Source organism: Plecotus auritus (assembly GCF_963455305.1).
Source record: "Plecotus auritus genome assembly, chromosome: X".
Classification (NCBI taxonomy): Eukaryota; Metazoa; Chordata; class Mammalia; order Chiroptera; family Vespertilionidae; genus Plecotus; species Plecotus auritus.
Genome location: NC_137784.1, coordinates 23,948,769 through 23,968,108, shown reverse-complemented (window position 1 = coordinate 23,968,108; position 19,340 = coordinate 23,948,769). Strand labels below are relative to the sequence as shown.

Genomic DNA, 19,340 nt, shown 5'->3' with positions numbered 1-19,340 from the left:
CTAAGACCCCTTTAAAGAATTACAAGATTTTCATAATCCCATTCATTTTCCATCATAAGCATCCATGAAGCACCTATCCTAACCAGGCAATAGATTTTATGCAGAGGGAAGAATTTAGCCAAAGTCCTGTACATTTCATCTTTTAAATATTTTAGTAATCTGTTCTTATCTTTCAGTCTACCAGTCACCATCAGGTTTTACTTGAGCTTTTATCTTAGCATCGTATTCGGTGTTTCTGTATCTTTCCTTGCTTCCCTCTCTAATCTATTCTCTAGTTAGCAGCATGATTCATCTTTTGAAACCCAGGTCAGCTTGTGTCACTCCCCTGCATGAAACCTTTTAGTCGATTACCATTGCACTGAAAACAAAGACCAAAATCCTTTACCATAACTCACACTACTACTGGGAGATATGAAAATCCCCTCTTTTAGCTTTTCTTCCTAATGAGTAATGCTTTCAAATAAGTGGATTCTGTCCTAAAGACATAGACTTTAAATGCATATGAATATTTAATTATGTAGTCTACTTATAAAAATGTTTATTACTCCTTATGCAGCTTTGATTTTGTACATATTCTAACTCAATTTCAACACATAGTAGATTATCAAGAAAAAGTTTTTAATGAGTGAATATTGATAGACAAAGGAACAAACAAATGAATAAGTATATAAAAACAAATCATTATCAGAAAATCAAATGGCTCTATCACATCTTACCAGAACAAAAGTATGATCTTGCTTAAAAACAAGTTCAGGAAATGTATGCATGTCTTTGCTTTGGTTTTGTTTAAAAGACATATTTTAAAGAATATAAAAACAACTTATGTTGGCTGACAGCTTTGCTATTTATAAAGCACTTTTCACATAGATTACCTCATTTAAAATTTTTCTATTTCTTCTTTTATTCTAGAAATTCTATTTAAGAAGAAGAATTTCCTCTTAAAATTAAGGCAGTTACATATTCTGTCCCTGTATTTCTTAGCTATATGTTTCACCAAGGTATTGTCTCTCTCCTGGCTCTTTCTTCTCTGATATATAGTTATAATGTACCCAGAGGTAAATGGAAGAAGTGGGAGCCATATATACAAAATTTTTTGTTGTTTCTTGTAAACTCAAGCATTTCATTTTAGGACCTGCTGTACTATTTTAGTAGTTGCTACACTAATGTTTAGTGTTTATTTACATATTTTCTATGACATTAGTTTTCACTTGAATTGGGGTCATTAGAATAGGGAAGTAGTTACTTTTATCTTCCCCATATGTCACACCATTTACTGTAACATTCATGAGTTGCTGAGGTTTAAATAAGCAATGATTATCTCAAAATGGGGCTAGGGAACAGCAGTGCAAGTCTTTCAGACACTTTCCTTTCTGGCTTTTCAGCCAATATTTTAATCTAAAATATATTTTATATCACTGAGCCTGTGTTTGTCTTAATAACAGTACATGTGTCAAATGAACTATAATTGATCTGTATTTATTTTTAATATCACATTTTGCTCTTCTGGAGAAGCATTTAAAAGAATCAATTGGCCCAGCAGGTGTGGCTCAGTGGTTGAGTGTTGACCTATTAACCAGGAGGTCAAGGTTAGATTCCCAGTCAGGCCACATGCCCGGACTTCAGGCTCAATCCGCAGTGGGGACATGCAGGAGGCATCTGATCAATGATTCTCTCTCATCATTGATGCTTCTCTCTCTCTCTCTCTCTCTCTCTCTCTCTCTCTCTCTCTCTCTCTCTCTTCTCTCTCTCTCTTTCTCTCTCTCTCTCGCTCTTCCTTCCTCTCTGAAATCAATAAAAATATTTTTAAATATTTTTAAAAGAATCCATTTAAGCTATACTTCATTAATTCATTTGCTCTCTTCCTTTTAAGACAGAAGCCCCATTTTCACAGTCTAAAAAATTTGAACATGTACTTTATTTTTATAACATTGGCTAGTTGTATATATTAGTTTTGCTTATATATTGTATGTTTGTGATTTTTTTGTTTTTTCAGTAGCACACAAATTATTGTTTGTGGCTTAAAAATTGTGTTCTCCTTTTCCACACATTTCTTTACACCCTCCTATATGCCAAATTTGTGTTGGTCCTGAGTATAAAAACACATTCTCTTTCCTCAAGTAATTACCATTCAGAGTTCTATTTACAGACAGTAAACAGTTGCCAAATAGTATAATCAGTGTGTTCAGAGGTAAGGCAAGAACAGAGTGCTCTTGAAACCATAAGGCAGGGTACCCTACCCAAGCCCCTGAAATAATGCGTGGGTAGAGCGAAAGAAAATGTTCAGGGGAAAAAATGACTATGGCAGTGACTTTTTTAACTTTATTGATTAAGGTATTACATAGTGACTTTTGAGCAGAATGCTGCAGAGTGAAAAAGGTTAGAGAATATTCTGGGCCGAGGAAAATTAGAGATACATGTGAGACATGTAGTAACATAGTGCATAGAGAGGACTTTAAAGCTGGAGTGTAGAGTTTACAACAGGCAATGGAAATAAAGAAAGGGGAAACATAAACAATGGATATATTACAAAAGATCTTGTAAGGTCATGAGTTTTTATTTTATTCTGAAAACAATGGAAGGGTGACATTAAAGAAATGTAATAAGTGATGACAAACTCAGATTTTCATCTTTAAAAGCCTTCTCTGACCAGAGTCCTGAAGGTGGGTGGGGAGTGCAAAAGCTAGTATTAGAGCAGTGGTTCTCAGTCCTGGCTGCATATCAGAATCACTAGGGGCAGCTTTCAAAAAAAAAAAAAATTCCAGTGCCGGGATTCTACCCCAAACCAACTAAATCAAAATCTTTTGAGAATAAGGCCCAGACATTGGGTATTTTTTTTAAGTCTCTCTAGTTGATTCAAATGTGCAGGCGAGGTTATGATCATTAAATAAGACAGAGCATCAGAAAGCTTTTAATTAAAACAGTCTAGGGAAGAGACAACTGGATGATAAAGAGGTTGGAAGAGCAATTAATGAGGTTGAATAAATGACTTGGAAACTTGGTTAAAGGATAAGGAAGAGAGAGGAACTAAGTATGATTTGGAAGTTTCTCCTAGAATGATGAGGTAGAGGAACAGATGTGTGTCAGTGATTAAGAGAAAAGGGTGAAGATGATGGGATCAATTTTGGATATGTTGAGTATTTAAAAGATATTTAGTGGAGGTTTGGCAATATGGATATCAAGCTAAGGAGATTTTAGCTTAAAATGCAGATATAGTTATGATCATTGTAAAGGTAGTAAAGAAAACAATATAAATAAACTTACCAGAGAAAATATATAAAGTGAAAAGAAAAGGTCAAAAGGAGACCCCAAAGTAATAGTAGCATTTAAGCAGAGGAGGCTGAGGAGTAGCCAAAGAGACAGAATAAAATCTAAAATAGATGTTTCCGGGTTAATCAAAAGGAGAAGGCTTCAAGGAAGGTTCATCAGTGATGGAAAATACGGAAGGGGGGTCTGGAAAAGTAGACTTTAGAATCTCCAATGCTTTAGTAACTTAAAAGTAATCATTATCAAAAGTAATTTCAGTGTTATAAGTCAAAATGCAGTAATTGAGAAGGATATGTGTGGTATAGTGAGTGTAGACCAATGCCTCTCAAACTTTAATGTGGGTACAAATCACCTAAGGCCTCTTGTTTAAAAATGCAGATTCTATTCAGTAGGTCAGGGGTGGGGCCTGAGATACTGCATTTCTAACAAGTTCCCAGATGATGCTGATGCTGATGCTGATGCTGATGCTGATGCTGCTGAGACACAAACCATTGTTTAAGCAGCGCTGGTATAAAACATTTCCATGAAAGAGAAAGGCATTGGATTGGCCAGATGGGGTGTAGAGCCAGAAGAAAGAATTTTTGTTTCTTTTCTTTTTAGATGAGGTTCTATACTGAGATTGAAGATACAGGATGGGCGAAAAAGAGAATCAGTTCTCTTAGGTAGTGGAAGCAATTGGCATACTGAGTGTAGAGAGGGAATTAGGCATGGGTAAGAGAGATGCCTAAACCTGAAAAGAAGGTAAGGGAGACTGGAAATAAAGAAAAGTCCATCAATAGATAATACTTGCCATTTTGCTTTTTAGCCCATAGTTTCTGTTCAAATAATTGTTTTATATGTATTTATTTTTATCCTTTAAAGTGGATGACTAGACTGTGGAGTGTATTTGTGAAAATGAGTAAGCCCATTTTGATTTCCAAGTACAACTTGAATTTTCAGCACTTGTCAAATAAAATTTTGAGTGATAGGCACAGGGCTGAAATTTAATTTGTGTTCAGAGAGAAAAATAATGCCTTTTTCTACATACTTTACACATATTTATATTCCAACAAATGCATCAGTTTAGATGTGCAAATTTACAGTGAAGATTGAGTTTTATTGTCTGAATCACATGCTGATAACACAATAGTAAATCCGTGGTGCTAGAATTATAATGGTACCCTTTAGCTCCGATTTACTTTCTTTCCTATTAAAAAAATTGTTTCAATTACAGTTGATATACAATATTATAGTAGTTTCAGATGTACAACACAGTGATTAGACATATAACTTGCAAAATAATCATCTTTATAAGTCTAGTACCCACCTGACACCACCTTTAGTTCCAGTTTAATTAACTCTTTCTGAACCCTTTCGAATTGTGAGTACTTTATTTTCTACATTTGGTATTTAATTAGTTGATGACTGAGGCATGCCAGACACATGATTGTCCAGCAATATGTTGTTATCTATATTATGTCTAGAGTTTCTTTTCTGTATCTTGTGAGTGACCTAGGATTATAAACTGAAATATTTTTGTACAACTATAGATCAAGCGTTTCCCTCAACTTCAAGCTTTCATCTTAACCAATAACTCGCCCCTGCCAAAGGAAGCCATTTTATTTAATTAATTCATTTTAGTTTATTTTTTAATGATTAAATAATATACTTCAAAATTGCCCAGCTGGCATGGTTCAGTGGTTGAGCATTGACCTATGAACCAGGAGGTCACTGTTTGATTCTGATCAGGGTTGTGGACTCAATCCCCAATAGGGGGAGTGCAGGAGGCAGCCTATCAGTGATTCTCATCATTGGTATTCCTATCTCTCTCTCCCTTCCTCCCTGAAATCAATATATATATATATATATATATATATATATATATATATATATATATATATATATATATATATTTCAAAATCAACCTGTTTATGTAATTAATAAAAATAGCTTACACATTTCATTATGAGTGAATGTTAGTATTTTCTCTAAATCTCTGACTTTCCAACCAGTGGCAAAAATGCAGTCCTCCTTTTAGTTTAATTCATCTTTCACTATGGAAACCAACACACATTTCCTATGTTCTATAACCAAAACAGAAGAGTGAGCTTTCTTCAGAGGACTAGCCCATTTTTTTCTATTAGAATAGTCAGCATACATTAAAGGAGGTAACGTGGTTTTTGACAGTATGTTGATTAGAAAATTAAGAGATCTGTCTGAATTCTATTTTCAGCTCCTATCCATACACATTGGGTGTGACTTTGAGCAAAACATTGTATCATTTCCACTCCTATAAATGCTGTTTACTATGTTTTAAGCTTTCTTATTCCACAGATGGTATTGTTTTCTTAATTGGAAAGTAATCTTAATGACTTAGAAAGCTGCTTAAGTAACACCCTGCTTTGTGCTTGCTGTGAGAGAGCATTTTATCTAACATTTTATTATGAGAAATTCAAATACACAGAAAAGCTGAAAGAATTATACAATGAATGCCCATGAACCCACCATCTAAATCTGCTCTCACTTCATCCATTTATCTGCCTATCAATTCTTTATTATTTTCTGATGCATTTCAAAGTAAGTTTGGAAACATCAGTACTCTTTACACCTAAACACTTCAGCATGCATATCATTAACTAGAGCTCAATATGCATTTATAGTTATTTTTGTTTGTTTGCTTTCAGGAAAATTTACACAGTGTCAAGTGCACAAATCTTATGTAAACAGTAGTGGAGAAAACTTTTCCCTTCTTCCCTGGTAGGTTTTTTGGCTAGTTTAAAAATACAATTGATATAAAATAGATTAACAAGAGAAAAACAAATTTAATTTCGTATATATAGGAGCTCCTAGAAGTGGCCAGAGCAGGCAGCTTTTATACCTTTTAGACAAAGAAACAATGCATTTGTGAAGAATTGACAAGACAGAGAAGTTAGGGCTTGGGGTAGTAAATTAGTGAGGAAGTAACAAGGTTTGTTACACAGACTTGTTGTCCCAGAATTCCCTATCTCTAGTGATAAGTATGCCTTTGTTCCACTCTCCTGGTACAGAGAGGGTACCTTTCACATGGGAGATTCATTTTCTGCTTTCAGGGGGACAAAGGAGATCAGAGTGTCCTTGCACTAGCTTTTTTTCAGTAACTTTAATTCTAAATAATCAATATTCCAAAATGACATATTGTGGGATAGCATATTCTGTTCCTCTTCAGTACCATTTAATGAGTATTAATGGGCACACCTGTGTGATACACACCTCTATCAATATACAGAAAAATATTATCACCACAGAAAGGAAGAACTTTAGGGTATTAACTAGACTTCTTGTGGTGGTCATTTTATAATATAGTATACAAATACCAAATCATTATATTTTACACTTGGAAGTAAAATAATGTCATATGTCAACTATGCTTTAATACAAAAAAATGTAAAAAGGATTTTTTTTAGGTTGGCTTGAGTTTATTTTAATTGAATTTCATCATAACTGAATATAAGATTGCCAAGCTGAATCATACTAATGGTGCATCCAGGGGATCCATATATGGCTATTGATCTGCTATTTATTCATCCAGGCACTAGGGTGACTGTTCTTCCCAATAACCTTGAACCTCTATCCCTGACAGAAACATCAAGGAACATGTATTTCATAGACTTTTAGAGCTGGAAAGAACCCCAGGAATTATCCAATCTACCCACCCCCTTTGCTTTATAGCTCAAGATTTGAGAAGTCCAGTGGTGTTATAAAAGTACATGACTGCCCACTTTTACCCCTATAATTGAGAGATAGCTAGCAGCCAGATACCCTGCTTAGGGCCCTGTGTCCATTATTTCTTTAATCTTCCTGTTATTATTATCCCCATTGTACAGAGAGTGAACTGACTGCATTAAATTACTGATCTTTGCCATCTTCAAACTAACTTTAACTGCTATATTAATATTATAAAATATTTAACTTAATCATTTATTCTTGGTCTGCTTTCCATGAATTTAAACTAAATTCTTGGCTTTTCCTGAATTCTAGCTTTTCAGGATTTAGAGAAGAAGCAGATATCAAAAGTAGTCATAGTGGCTAGGATTTAATCATGTGCCTGTAACTCCCCTCTCTTTTCAGCTTTTTGGTCCAAAATGTTTTAGACATTTTATTCTGTGTTTGCACAGCAACCACATTCCTCCTCTCCTGTTCCTAAATAGAGCAAATGTCCATTCCCACTGGCTACCTTTGACTTCATGGTTAGCATATTTGCTTCTTCCTCTTCTTAATGGGTTTAACTTAAGACTCCTCTTTGCAGATCTTAATTATAGATAACCTTCTATAGAATCATGTTTAAATGCCTTGTGGAAGTAGGAGGAATAAATCTTAATATTCCATATAATTTTAGTTATATTACTATCACTTTCCTTGGCTCCTTGTAAGTCTTTAAATGGCAATTTTTGAAACAGGCTCACATTCCTTAGGGTATAGTTGTATCCTAACTTTGTACAAGAGTAGGATAACGGTGGTTTCTTTGTCTTCAGTTCCCTTCTTGATCATACCTAACGTTCTGTTGACTATTTTAGCCTCAAGGACCAGTGCGTTATGATTCTCACATTTTTTTCTGGTCCTAACAAATAATTCAGAACTCACTGTCTTAACTTCAATTGGGATCATTTTCCTTACAGTTGACCATAGTTAAATATCTGCTACTCTTCACCCATTCATATGACCTCAAAGGGTTTATTTACCTGCACTTTAACTCTTCCAGCCAGATGTATTCTACCTGGAACTCTTGTGTACTTGGGGGAATCACTGAGATCCGCAGTGTATTCCTAGCAGATCAGGAATGCTTGCTGATGACTACAATTCATTTTTGAAGCTTCTCTATATGGAGAAGCAATAACACCTTGCTTTAGTGTTGTCCTTGATGCTTTTATTGATTTTTGAACTTTATCTTCACGGCAATTCTTTGGTTTGTGCAACTATCATTATTTCAGTTTTTCATGCCTAACATTTTGTTGACTATTTTAGCCTCAAGTAACAGTGCATTGTGATTCTCGCATTTTTTCTCGCCCTAAAAAATAGTTCAGAGCTCCTTGTCTTAATTTCATTTGGGATCATTTTCCTTACAGTTGACCATAGTTAAATATATGCTACTCTTCACCCATTGATATGACCTCAGCTGAGGAAATTAAAGTTGTGGCAATCAACATTTACAGATTAAATTGTCAAGTTTTTTTCTCTAAAATTTACTCACAGTAACTTCTAATTCTGACTGTAAGTTCAGTGCAGAAATTGCAACAGAGCTGTTCTTTGTTCTGTTGCAATGTATATTCAAAAGGCAATCATTTCATTTTTGTACATAACATTTTTCCCTAGGAGAGATGTTGTTGGAATTTATATCAGTCAAGAATGTGTATTGATAATCCAACATAGCTAGCATAAAAACTTGAAGTGATAGATTGGTAAGTACTCAATCAACTGAACTGTTTCTTTCTCTACAATATTGTAGTTCTTGACGTGATTGCTGTGTTTCGAATTTGGCACTTTTGGAGATCTGTAAATCAGGACACATGCTGAGTTCCAGTCTGTCATCCTGAGTCTTAGCAATGGTTATTTATTTCCTTTCATTATCCAGTGTTTACTTATGGCACAAATCAGTGGAGAAGCTTTCCATGATGGACCTCTGAGAGAAGAAATGCACACATTTGGATAGCTTTTCAACTGCCAACATGCACAGATTGTCTGAGTTTATATGCATATATTTTATTATTATTTCACTTTTGTATGTCAGATGAATCTGGTATAAATGCAAATCTAACAATATGGGTTCTAAGTGACCAAATACATTGTCATAATATATCTTTGGTCTATCAATAATATCCTGGATGAAGTGTTGTGACTGTGGTAAAATTCTGTAGTTTGAATTGTTGTCCAATTATGGACAATTACCATGTCTGTTTCATGTCCAACTGCCACAGTGGTCCAGTTCCAAGATAATCTTTTAGATGATCTTCAGATACTATGTTTACTTTCATTCCTTGGCAAAATGGAATATATCTAGAACTTCTACAAAAATGTATATGTTTCTATAAGGTCTACCCTTAGGACAGCTTTATCACTCAGTTCCACTGCTCTGTTTCTTTTATTAAGTAACTGAATAGCTGCTTCATTACTCTCTATGTGCTCATTTGGTTCTGTGAATCTAGTCTGGTTCACTGTCCAATGAGTATTTCTACAATGATCTTTATCATACAATTCTAAGGTCTAAATTGTATCATGTCCTTAGCAAAGCCATACATCTCTCATTATCATTTGTATCTGCCCAAGTGATGCATATTTCACAGGTTGCAACCCTATTAAAAAAGATGAATTTTTCAAAGTTGTATGAGAATACATTTTGCAAGTCAAATAATATTTTATTTAAATTTTTATTGAAGTACAATATACATCAGGAAAAGTGCACACATCATAAATGTCTAGCTTGGTGAATTTGCACAAACTGAATACATCTGTGTAATCGTCACTCAAATCAAGAAATGACCAGAACCTGAGAAGCCCTCATCATGTCTCCTTTAGTGACTACCAGTCCCACAAGAGTAACCACTATTGCAATTTTCACAATATTCTTACTTTTTCCAGTTTTTGTACATTATGTACATGGAATAAAATAGTATGTCCTTGTTTTGGGCTGACTTTTTTCCCTCAACATTATGTTTGTAAGATTAATATATATGATTGCACATAGTTGTAGATATTTCTTAATTGTTGTTATATGGTATTCTATTGATAAATATATCACAAAGTATTTATCCATTTTACAGCAGATGGGAATTTGGGTAATTTCCAATTGGGGACTCTTCCAATTTAGTACATATCTTTGGTGAATATAAATATGGATATCTCTGGAAGTACAATATAGGTATGCAATACCTGGGAGTGGAGTACAAGTCAAATAATATTTTAAATACACTTGACAAATTGAGTGTATAGGGAAATCTTATGGTGAGTCCTTTTGTAATAGAAATAATCTCTCCATAATTTCTTCTATGCAAAATGGATTCCCACATATGGTTAATTATTTCACAAAGGGAGATGCATCTGCTGACTGTATTTCTAGTATTCATCTAATTGTACTTAAGTTATTAACAATATGATATTTTATTGTTGTTATTATCCTCTAGAATGCAGTATGTTTCAAAATTTGAAAATGCCCACAAAAATATCCTCATCCTGCCCTGGCCGGTTTTGCTCAGTGGTTAGAGTACAGACTGAAGGGTTGCAGGTTCAATTCTGGTAAAGGTCATGTACCTCAGTTGCAGGCTCAGTCCCTAGCCCTGGTCGGGGAGTGCAAGAGGCAACCAATCAATGTGTCTCTCTCACATAGATGTTTCTCTCTGTATCTCCCCCTCCCTTCCATCCACTCTAAAAATCAATGGAAAAAAATATCCTCAGATGAGGATTAACAAAAAAAATTCCTTATCCAGTATACACATGTATTTTTCAATACTAGTCAGTCTAAAATTTAATTTAAAGTAACAAGACATTCCCACAAATTATCTCTGATCTACGCTGATTTTAAAAATGTTAGAGAAAGAGTGATCATTTAATTAATTTTAGCTCACAGGATTCCCTCTCCATAGTTTTTAATTTATGAATTTTTTAATCGAAAGAGAATATTCTACTAGTAAATATAACAGTGAAGTTGTTTTATACACAAAAATGGTTCACATAAAGGCATTATTAGAAATAAAGGATGCCCAGAGAAAATGTGTTTACTTATAATGGAGATCATGAAAAGTAAAAAGAAAACAAAAAGGGAAATGTAAAAGACTTAAGCCAGTGTTCAAATTATGTAAACTTAAAATGCAATAAAGAAGCTGATTGCATCTCAGGAAGAAAGACTCAGGTACTGGTCAAGAGTGAACTTTGGAAGTGGGATTTTTACATCATTATAAAGAGGAAGCATGAATAATTGAAATAGTCTACATATACAATTCATTTGACAGTTATTGAAAGTATACTAAGTGTCGAGCGCTGGGTTGTACACTAAGGATTTGTTTAATGAATAAAACTCTAACTTCGACTAGGTTCCCCCAGAAGCATACCTTCAAACGATGATTTGAGTGAAAGTGGTTTATTTGTAAGGTTATCCCAGGAAGTACCAGTAGGGAAGTGAGACAGTGAAATAAGGAAAGGAGCCAGTAATTAAGCCAATTATTGAGTAGGTTATTGCTGTGAGCAACTACTGCTCAACCCTGGCAAATAGAGAAAATCACACCTCATAATTGTCACCGATAAGGGGTAATTATCTTCCAACTCTCATCCATCATTGACTGATTCATTTGTCAATTCCCTACAATAAGATTTCTACTGCTTCACTAAAATAATTTCCTGTATGGTCTTCAAGGAATTCCGCGTGGTCAAAGCCAATGAATACTTTTGGCACAGGCTTTGGGGAGTCTGAATGATTGGGCCCAAGTGTTGGATCTACCACTCACTATCTGTATGACCTTAAACCAGTTCTTTATTATTGTCTCTATTTCTTCATCTGTACAATGAGAACAGCAACAACAATATAAATAATGATACCTACCTCATAATATCATCATGATGATTAAATGAGTTATTTCTTGTCAAGAACTTAAAACAGTGCTTTGAGTAGAACAGGTTTTCAGATAACTATTCTTTAATATTATTTCTAGCAATTCTTGCGACATCTATGGCATTTAAAAGTGTTCTTTGAAATTCATTCTTGTTCGTGTTTCTCTAAAATTTCACTTTCCAAGTACTCTCTTGCCTCTCTAGTCATTTTTCATCTTATTGGCTACTTTTGCTATGTCCTGTCTTTGTGTTGTATTTTTCTAGTGCTCCATTTTTTTTAATATATTTTATTGATATTTTACAGAGAGGTAGGGAGAGGGATAGAGAGCTAGAAACATTGATGAGAGAGAAACATCGATCAGCTGCCTCCTGCACACCTCCCACTGGGGATGTGCCCGCAACCAAGGTACATGCCCTTGACCGGAATCGAACCCGGGACCCTTCAGTCCACAGGCCGACGCTCTATCCACTGAGCCAAACCGGTTTCGGCTCTAGTGCTCCATTTTTAACTCTCTGTTCTGCTTAATCTATACACCATATCATTGAAAATGCATTCACATTGATGGCTTCTTTTTTTTCTCTTCTGTAGTGATTTGTAATCCCAGATTTCTCTCTCACAATATACAGGGTGGGGCAAAAGTAGGTTTATGGTTGTGAGTATGTGAAACACAGTTTATTCTTGTGTTATTACTTATTATTATATTATTTTCCATATGAACAACTGTAAACCTACTTTTGTCCACCCTGTACAGCTATGCCACAGCACCTTCAGTCCATCTGACTGCGTAATAGTCCAATGTGGATGATCCTCAAAACTCATTATTTTCCCTGGAACATAGATTCTTTGAGTAGATAATGAATAATGCCTCTATCTAACAGGCACCAACCAGAAGGCAGGTAACCTTAGACTCTTTGTTTACCCAGTGCTTAGCACAATGCCTGTTAAGTAGTAGATGCTAAATAAAATGGTGACCAACAGAGAAGATGGATGGATTGATGAGTAATAGTACATAAAGGATTAGATGGATTGTTGAGTAAGTCTGTAGGCTATAAATTTATCTAATTAAGTATTATCTGATTATCATGTACAGTTGAAAGTCAAAGATGAAAAAGCACACCCTTAGCGAGGTACACATCCCAATGAACTATTTTATCTTGCTACCTTACACACCCATGGCCACTTTGGGATGAAAACTTGCATTGCTAAGATTGAACAGACATTGAAATTGTGTGTTTGTCTGAAATAATTGTCTAAACCCTGGTCGGCAAACTCATTAGTCAACAGAGCCAAATATCAACAGTACAACGATTGAAATTTCTTTTGAGATCCAAATTTTTTAAACTTAAACTTCTTCTAACGCCACTTCTTCAAAATAGACTCACCCAGGCCGTGGTATTTTGTGGAAGAGCCACACTCAAAGGGCCAAAGAGCCACATGTGGCTCGCGAGCCTCAGTTTGCTGACCACTAGTCTAAACTATAAAAGTTCCCTCCTTTTTCTACAATTAAGAACTATCTACCCACATAATAGGAAAAACTACTTTTTCATATCAAGTGATGGTCATTTAAAAATACACATTATATCTATACTACTGAAATGAAATATAGGATTATAAAGTATTCACTGGTATGAATATGAATGGCTTACCAGGTTTATGTAAAAAATACTAGTCATTCTAAAAATTTTGTCACTAATTAAAGCTGATTTAGGGAAAGCCAAATTAGAATCAAAGACTTTTTAAGGAAAGTCAATTTTATTATCTTCAATTACAGATAGTATATGTCAATAGGCTAAGAAAAAAAGTGCCAACTATCATATAATAAAAGCCTAATATGCAAATTGTCCCCTTAGGCGGGTGGTCAACCGGGATTTCAACCGGGAGACCAGGAGTTCGACCGGGAGACTGACCAGGAGACCAGGGGGTGGTACAGAACATGGCAGGTATCAGCGATGTGGTGCTGGCAGTGGGCGGCAGTAGAGGTGCTGCCAGCCCCAATGGGCCCCAAGGAGAGCAGGACCACAGTGGGATGGTGGAGCAGGTGACTGAGCAGCGACAGGCCAAGGCAGGTGGGAGTGGAGGCTCGATTGCCCAGCTGATCACTCTGCAGATGGCGACCAGCGGTGGCTCTGACACTTCCATTGCAGAGAAAGGGCAAATAGCAATATTAAAATATTTTTTCTAATTATTTTCCTTTCAATGTGCACGAATCCATGTACTGGGCCACTAGTACATAATAAAGTAGACTGTTATAAATTGAAAAAATGGATTGTAATTAGAATATCAGTTCTAAGTTGCTCTATGATGGAAAAATATTTCAGAACACTTAAAGATATTTTTATTTATATTTTAAGCAATTTCTTATAATAGCATTTACACTATTAATTTTGTAAACTAAAGATAAAATAGAAGAATAATCAATAACTATACATCTCAACTATAACAGATGCAGTACTTCCCAGTGGGGCAACAACAACAATGAAACAAACAAAAAAGGATAGTGCTCAAAGATTAGAAAGAAAGGCTGACATTTAAACAGAAGTTGGCATGTTAACTGAAGTTGGAATATAATACGTTGGCTGGTTTTGCAACATAACAAACATAACAAACACCTTGACAGAAATGAACCCAATAAAAATAATGAGTGCCACTCGATCCCTCCACCCCCACCCAACCGCTAATGACACTTAATTTTCTAGTTACCAGATTCTTGATTTCATGTCACAATCACTAGTCTTATAGTATTTATCTAGTCCTGATAGTTATTCACAAAATATCTCAAGTACTTATCTAACTCATGACTTCTCAAAACTTTGAGACAACAGTAGTGTTAATTAAGAAAAACTAAGCCAACATGATGAAATAAGAAGCACAATTTTATAATACTGTGCTGTTTTTTTTCCTTTTTATTGAATTTATTGGGGTGACACTGATTAACAAAATTATCCAGGTTTCAGGTGTAGAATTCTATAAAACGTCATCTGTATATTGTATTGTGTGTTCACCATTCCAAGACAAGTCTCCTTCCATCATCGTTTATCCCCCATATACCCTCCTCCACCCCCCCCACTCCCCTCACCCGTACCATCCCCACACTGTTATCCGTGTCCATGAGTTGCTTTTCCTTTTTTTTCTCTTTTGCTCGATCCCTCCACCCCCACCCAACCCCTAATGCACCCCCACCCCCGCAACAGTTGTCAGCCTGCTCTCTGAGTCTATCTCTGTTTTGCTTATTAGTTCATTTTGTTCATTAGATTTCACATATGAGTGAAGTCTGTGCTGTATACATTTTACTTGTCCACCCATAGCCAGGCTTTGCCCTTCTCTACCCTGCTGTCCACTCTGGGAGGCTGATCTGTGTCATCATAGATCTCCTATGCCCTCTGGCTTCCAGTTGGTTTAGCCACTGGGGAGCCCTATTTGGAAATTGAAGAGAGCAGGTTGAGTGAGGTCAGGATATTTATTCTCCGAGTTGTCTCCCTATGAGGTTGCCTCAGGCTAACTATGTCCCTTGACAAAAGGTTACTGCTCTTCTGAAGGTGGTTTCTCCTCATAATTCTTGGCTTCTGACCACTTCTCCCTCCCCTGATTTCTTGTACCTAGATATAGTTACAGCACCACTACTGCAAGGCCTAGTTCTTGTATATATTTGGTGATTTTCCTACACCCCGATTATGTTGTAACTTATTCTTTTGTAAATAAACCTCTCAGACTGTTTGGGCCAGATCACAGAGAAAAACATGTACATCAAACTAAATATTCCAGAGAATGGTGGAAAGACATTTAAGCATTTAAATGAGAGAATGAGGTGATCAGGTCTATATAAGTCATCACTCTGTCTAAAGTGTAGATGTTATATTGAAAAACAGAAGCTTGAAGTGGAGGACTACATGGAATCTATTGCACACACGTAGGCAAAATATAATAGAACTTTGCTGTGGTAATATGTGGAAAGAGGGGAGTTCTATATTAGAGAAATTAGTAACCAATAAAATATGGTGTTCAGTGAGGCTTAGGGAAGAATCTAGAATGTCTGTCAGATTTTTTACTTAAGGGATAAAGTAGATGGTGGTTTATTACTTGTTTTCTATGTCATTATTTCCATTTTATGAAACCAGAATAAAGAAAAGATAGTATGATCCTTAAAATAAAGAAAAATAGTGTGGTCATCTTTATCTTAACATTCTAAATTGGAGTATTTCAGAGCATAGTCTATAGGCAATCCATCCATTATCTTTGATTCTCAATGATACCAAAAAATAGATTCAGTATAAGCCTGTCATACTTACAAAATATAATCAGCATGAATTTTTATATATTGTTATAAGAAATTTCCAGAATGCCCATCTGCTCTTGGGCTGCCCCAGAAGAAAGCCCTATAAAAAGGTTTTAAGAGCAAGTGATTTATTTGGGAGCTGAGAAAAATATCAGTAGGGGAGTAAGCAAGTGAGACAGGTATGGCAAGACAGCTAATAAAGGATGGTGCATTATGCTGAAACCGGTTTGGCTCAGTGGATAGAGCGTCGGCCTGCGAACTGAAGGGTCCCGGGTTCGATTCCGGTCAAGGGCACGTACCTTGGTTGCGGGCACATCCCCAGTAGGGGTGTGCAGGAGGCAGCTGATCGATGTTTCTCTCTCATCAATGTTTCTAACTCTCTATCCCTATCCCTTCCTCTCTGTAAAAAATCAATAAAATATATATTTAAAAAAAAAAGGATGGTGCATTATCAAGCAGGTTACCACTGTGGAGCTTTATCTCACTGGGAGAACTCTGAAACTATTGAAAAACACATGCCTCACAGTTATGTATCCTAGCATGGGGAGGGCTAAAATATTCATATCCCAATGCCTACTACCATCAGTCATTGCTTACAGGCTTTTCCTGGGAGATGGATTGGCATGAGGGGAAGTGTCAGTTCCCTGGTGTATCTAGCCTACCACTTAGATGGCAAAGCAAAGTCTTTGTGGTAATACAAAGCCTTCAAGGAATGAACTGCCAATGATGACATTGGAAGTCAGACTGTTAGAATCTGAAGTGGTAAAGGCAAGGTGTTTGGGGTATTCTGCCAAAGAACCTTTCTAAAATTTTATTCATATTTGGTTCTAGGGATTGAGAATAAACAGATTTACATTTTTACATATAGTATTGATGTTCTAGGTTACCTTCAGGGAGATAATTTAACAGAAACTTGTGTTTGCCATTGAAAGCCAGTAAGGAATTCAGTTGTCGATCATCCTAGCTATAACAAAGTGAATATTTTTTTTAATGAGTAATACAGAATGTGAGATATTTGGATGTTAAATTGAAAATATCTTTTTAAGACTAGCATTTAATCCTATATATTTATTTTTCCTTTTATTCCAGTTGAAAGAATTCAGAATCAGTGGGATGAAGTACAGGAACACCTTCAGAACCGGAGGCAACAGTTGAATGAAATGTTAAAGGATTCAACACAATGGCTGGAAGCTAAGGAAGAAGCTGAGCAGGTCTTGGGGCAGGTCAGAGGCAAGCTTGAGTCCTGGAAGGAGGGTCCCTACACAACAGATGCAATCCAAAAGAAAATCAAAGAAACCAAGGTTAGAATCAGAGATATGTTCTTAAAATTAAATACTGTGTACACTGTAAACAATTATGCCAAGGATTAAAATGTAATGATTTTTAAAGTAAACTTATTAAAAGAAAATTATATTTATGCTAGAATGAACAGTAGACAAAGTAGAGATTAGAGATTAGACTAATATCTATCTTAAAATGGGCTGGTTTTCACATTGTAACATCTTTTCCAACTACTTCAAAGTTGATAAACATACTTATGTAGGAACATAAGTCAATCTCTTAATGCCTTCTTAGAAAAGGTAACAGTTCTACTTTTTCCTACTTTGTTTAAGGACCCCAAATGGAAAAGGGAAGGGTGTGTGTAAGGATAGGGCAGAGATAAAGTGTATTCTCACTTTCTCCTCCCATTCTCTGACCTCCAGCCCAGCTTCTCTTCTTTTTCTGCCTTTTCTTTTTCCCCTTTCCCCTAAACTACATCACATTTTTGTCCACTTAATAATCTACAACTCTTCAGAATAAAAGAAAGAAAAAAGGAAAATAAAATAAAATTTGTTTGATTATGTTCTATCAAGCACCATGCATGGTACTTTACATGCACTTAATTATTTCGAACCTTGTATGTATGGGTCAGTTTTGAAAGACCTTAAATATCAAACAAAGGGCAGCCTTGGGGAAACTTTAAACAGGGAAGTAAATTGGTGGGAACTTGGTCAGACTGAGTATTTGATCAAAGCCCTGTTTAGATTTTGTTTTTCTGGCAGAAAGTGGCCTTCTACTAAACAAGTATCTGAATCTCAAATTAGCTATGCCATCTGAGAAAAAAGTATTCGTTTTCTTGAATGAAGTGGCTTCCATTTCTAAATTAGGCCGAATTTAGACTATGCTAAGCTCTATAGCATATGTACCTTCATTAAGTTCATTTGAACAAGAACCCCTAAAATCCCAATAGTTTTATACAGTTAAGGTTAATTTCTTGGTTGTGTCATAGTCCAATAGAGGTTGAAGAGCCCTTCTTGGGAGCTCTTCCCCAAATGGTGACTTGGAGATCAGGCTTTTCCAATTTTATTAAACTATCTTTTTTAACTTGTAGCTGCCCAAGGTCACTGCAGGAGAAAAAGAGAAAATGTGGTCAATCCATGGCATTTTATGGCCAGGACTGGAGGTTATATACAGCACTTCCACACACATCCCGTTGATCAAAACTTGTTCCTAATTTAATTTCAGGAATAGTAAATGGGAATAATGAGGTAGTAAGCTTTTAATCAGTCTCTGCCATATCTATTTTTTAAAGGACCTAAACTACTATGAGGACAAGGTTTTTATTTATATGACAAGAATATTAGAAAATCAGATAGGATTTTACAGGCTTATCATGACCTCATTTGGAGGCAACATGTAGACAAATAAAAGTTCACTCACGAGATACTTGTTACCAATAAGATATTCTTACTTGGATGAACGTGAATAAATTAGGAATTTCTAATGGCGTTTTTCCCAATTCTTGGTCTGACTATGTGAAATATAGAGTCTATATGTTTATTCTTTTTTTAAATCTTTATTGTTGAGAGTATTACAGATGCCCTCCTTTTTTCCCCCACTGCCTCCCTCCACCCGGTTCCTGCCCCACCCCAGGCCTTCATCACCCTATTGTCTGTGTCCATAGGTAATGCATATAAATTCTTTAGTTAATCTCTTCTAGCCCACCCACTTTCCTTTGAGATTCATCAGTCTGTTCCATGTTTCCATGCATCTGGTTCTATTTTATTCATCAATTTATTTTGTTCATTAGATTCCTTTTTTGTTCATTTTTATTTTAGATTAAATTGTTGATAACTATGTATTTACACTGAGTGGCCAGATTATTATGATCTCTGAATGCATACTAATCTGGCCACTATATATTAGAGGCCCGGTGCATGAATTTGTGCATGGGTGGGATCCGGCCAGCCTGGCCAGAAGGAGGGGACA

The 19,340-nt window shown here is 35.7% G+C and overlaps 1 protein-coding gene across 1 annotated transcript in view; it reads left to right on the top strand.

Moving 5' to 3' along the window:
* The window catches only part of DMD (dystrophin), a 2,407,712-nt gene that overhangs the window by 1,753,229 nt on the left and 635,143 nt on the right, over nucleotides 1-19,340 (top strand). Inside the window, 1 exon segment of the mRNA XM_080651877.1 lies at nucleotides 17,181-17,392. Coding sequence (XP_080508003.1) covers nucleotides 17,181-17,392 — 212 coding nt within the window.